This window comes from Zea mays, chromosome 3, assembly GCF_902167145.1.
Source record: "Zea mays cultivar B73 chromosome 3, Zm-B73-REFERENCE-NAM-5.0, whole genome shotgun sequence".
Taxonomy (NCBI): domain Eukaryota; kingdom Viridiplantae; phylum Streptophyta; class Magnoliopsida; order Poales; family Poaceae; genus Zea; species Zea mays.
The window spans coordinates 20,208,167-20,211,113 of record NC_050098.1 but is presented as its reverse complement, the minus strand read 5'-3'; the positions used below and the strand labels follow the sequence as shown (position 1 = coordinate 20,211,113).

At 44.3% G+C, this 2,947-nt stretch overlaps 1 protein-coding gene across 1 annotated transcript; it reads left to right on the top strand.

The window, feature by feature from the left end:
- On the top strand, positions 1-981 carry LOC118476638 (uncharacterized). Its single transcript, XM_035966158.1, has 2 exons — positions 1-267; positions 355-981. Exons 1-2 carry the CDS (start codon positions 12-14, stop codon positions 834-836), a joined length of 738 nt encoding a protein of 245 aa, XP_035822051.1. The 5' UTR covers positions 1-11; the 3' UTR covers positions 837-981.
- The last annotated feature ends 1,966 nt before the right edge of the window (positions 982-2,947 follow it).

Here is a 2,947-nt window from a genome sequence, read left to right as displayed (position 1 = left end):
AAGGAGAGGTGATGCGCACAATAGAGTCCAAGAGACTAATGGGACAGAAGATGCGTTGTGGATCTCAGCTCGTCGATTCGTACATTAACGATCACATACGCGACATGCGTAGGGCCGCGAAATATGCCTTTTATGACAGCCCGAAGCGTGCAGAGTATAGGAGGTTGAAGGCGGCAGATGAGAAGAGAGCACAGGATACAAGGGAATGGAAAGCGGCTCGAGCCGAGAAACAGATGTTGGATAATCTTGCTGATCGCCTCAAGGGAAGTGAGTGAGAAAAATGATACTATAATTATGTTAGTAAAATTTATTTATCTTGACTTTGCTAACTTATTTTTCTCATTATATTTGCAGAGATTGGATGTGGCGTAAACTATTTGGCGGATGAGGCGCATGCAAGATATGTTCAGGATAAAATGGCGACTGTTGAGCTGATGGAAGAGGAGGAGGACGACACATCTAGATTGAGTGAGCTTATCGCTCTCGCAGAGGCAGGATTACATAGAGAAGAGGAGGACGACACATCAAGGTTGAGTGAGCTCATCACACTAGCTGAGGCAGGATTACGTGCTCAAGAGGAAGAGGACGAGTTTATGTCTCAGGCCGCCGAAGAGGTAGAGGCGGCTTATTACAAGCAGAAGTCTGATGAGGTTGAGGCTGAGGCTGAGGATGAGCTATTCTCCCAAGCTGCAGATGAAGCAGAAGCCAATCATTACAAGAGAACTGTTGACAAGTGTGATGCAGGACAATGCAGCAAGTGGAATGAGGTTGTCGTTGAGGATTGCGCGACGGAGGACTCCGAAGATGAGTTACTTATAGATTGTGATTCTGATTGAAGAAACTTGTAGCCTGTTATGTAGTATTTTCATATCCAAAATAATTTAGAACTCTACTTGAATATCCAAAATAGTTTAGAACTCCGAAGATGAGTTACTTATTGCTTGTCATGTTTTTTACAATTCACAAAAAAAATTCGCGAGAGTTCCCCTTGTTTTATTGACAATCACAGTTCAAATAATCACATATTATAAGACATGACCATATTTCAACATATAATACATCACAAAATAACAGAGAATATAAAAACATCCACATAACATAGTTCTTCATACAATGTCCACAAAACATAGTCCAAAATACAATGTCCACAAAACATAGTCCAAAACACATAACATAGTTCACATTACAACGTCTCCAACATGAGTCCAAATCACAAAGTTTTCAGCATAAGACTAACATCACAAAGTATTCATTTCCTCCTAGTCTTACCCTTGCCCTTGGCCCCAAGAGCGTCGGTGCCTAGAGTGTAAGGGTCACGTGGACGCCTTCTACGTGGTGTCAGCTGTGATGGCTGAGTTGTAGGAGCATCCTGCAACTGTGATGGTCCAATCTCCTCCTGACCTGCAGCGCCAGCGCCAGCGTCGTCGTCGTCGTCCTCGTCGTCGTGGGCCACGTCCTCAAACGTATCCCGCGTCGATCGCGAGGAGCTCAGTCCAGCTGTAGATGGTCCAACTGCACAACTGGGAGGCTGAACGTCCGGCTGCATAGGAGGCACAGGCAGCTGCACGTCAACGCTCGCTAGAGACCGGCATCCACAACGAGCCGCTGCACGACGAAGACGACGTGATACCCTCTGTAATCGAAATATTAGTTACAGACATATGTTACAACATACAAATAAACATGTTTTCTTTTAAACATTGATACTCACTGATAGTAACGAAAGCGTAGTACTATCTGAAGTTCTCTGTGAGATATGCTCAAGTTCAACAACAGATACGAGCATAGAGTTTCCCTATTCCCAAGTTAGAACATTAGGATGCACAAAACTAGACATAAAGCATTTATTGAAATCTCTAATTTTAGTAAAGAAATAGTTACCACTCTGTCAAGGATTGGAGCAGCCTCAATTTGGGACCCGTGACGAGCAGCTATGTCGAACGCAGTGTCTTCGTCGTCTGACAATTCTTGCTCCGCATAGTCTGCAGCTGTCCACTGTCCCTTAAGCTTGCACCTAGTCACACCAGCATACCAAATCAAATACCTTCGAAAGTGGTAGTTTGTGTGCGCCTGGTCGTTGACATAGTTAAGATCCCCCTGCTGTTCCCATTCATCAATATAATCACGGTGGTGGGTCTCGAAGTCCGTGACCTTCTTCTGTCTCTGTCTGTCGAACCTGCAAAAGTTAGACACATATATTAGTAACTCATTGAATATTTGAAATAATAGTTACAATAACAAGTGGATACACTCATCCGGAAGCAATCTCCCAAGAAAGGCCTTGACCCTCTGCCTCCATCCGCCTGGTGATGCCTGACCGGTCACTGGACGACCCATAATGCTCAGACCAAGAATCTTCTGGCAATCTTCCAGCGTCACAGTCATCTCCCCGCAGGGAAGGTGGAAAGTGTGAGTCTCTGGCCGCCACCTATTGGAAGACAAACGAATACAAAATCATTAGTATGCAAAGTAGATTTGATTATTGTAAAAATTAAACAACTAGAGAAGTCTTTACCTGTCGACCAGAGCCATCAACGCCGCTGGGTTGAAAGTGGGCAGCCCACGGCGAACCTGGAACGATACGACGTCCAAGCCAGCCCTCTGTAGGAGAGGAGTGTACCTCTCATCGTACCTCATCTCCTCCAGAAATCGGTCGTGGGTCCGGACCAGCAGAACGGGCAACACCTAGCAATCAAAGTAATTTCATTAGTCAAATATACGTCGCATATATTAATTTGAAAATTTAATATTACCTCTCCCTCTGCGGTGAGACGACCCCTGTGGTGCTCGTCGTAGTGAGGGTCCAGCAAGTGGAACTGCGCCATCCTGCAAATTAAGATATCAAGGTTAGTAAAAATATTAGAAACATTGGCATAGTACAATAAAAGTTGTGTACTAAGTGTAACAAAAACATCGACATATTACAATAAAAGTTGTGTACAATAAA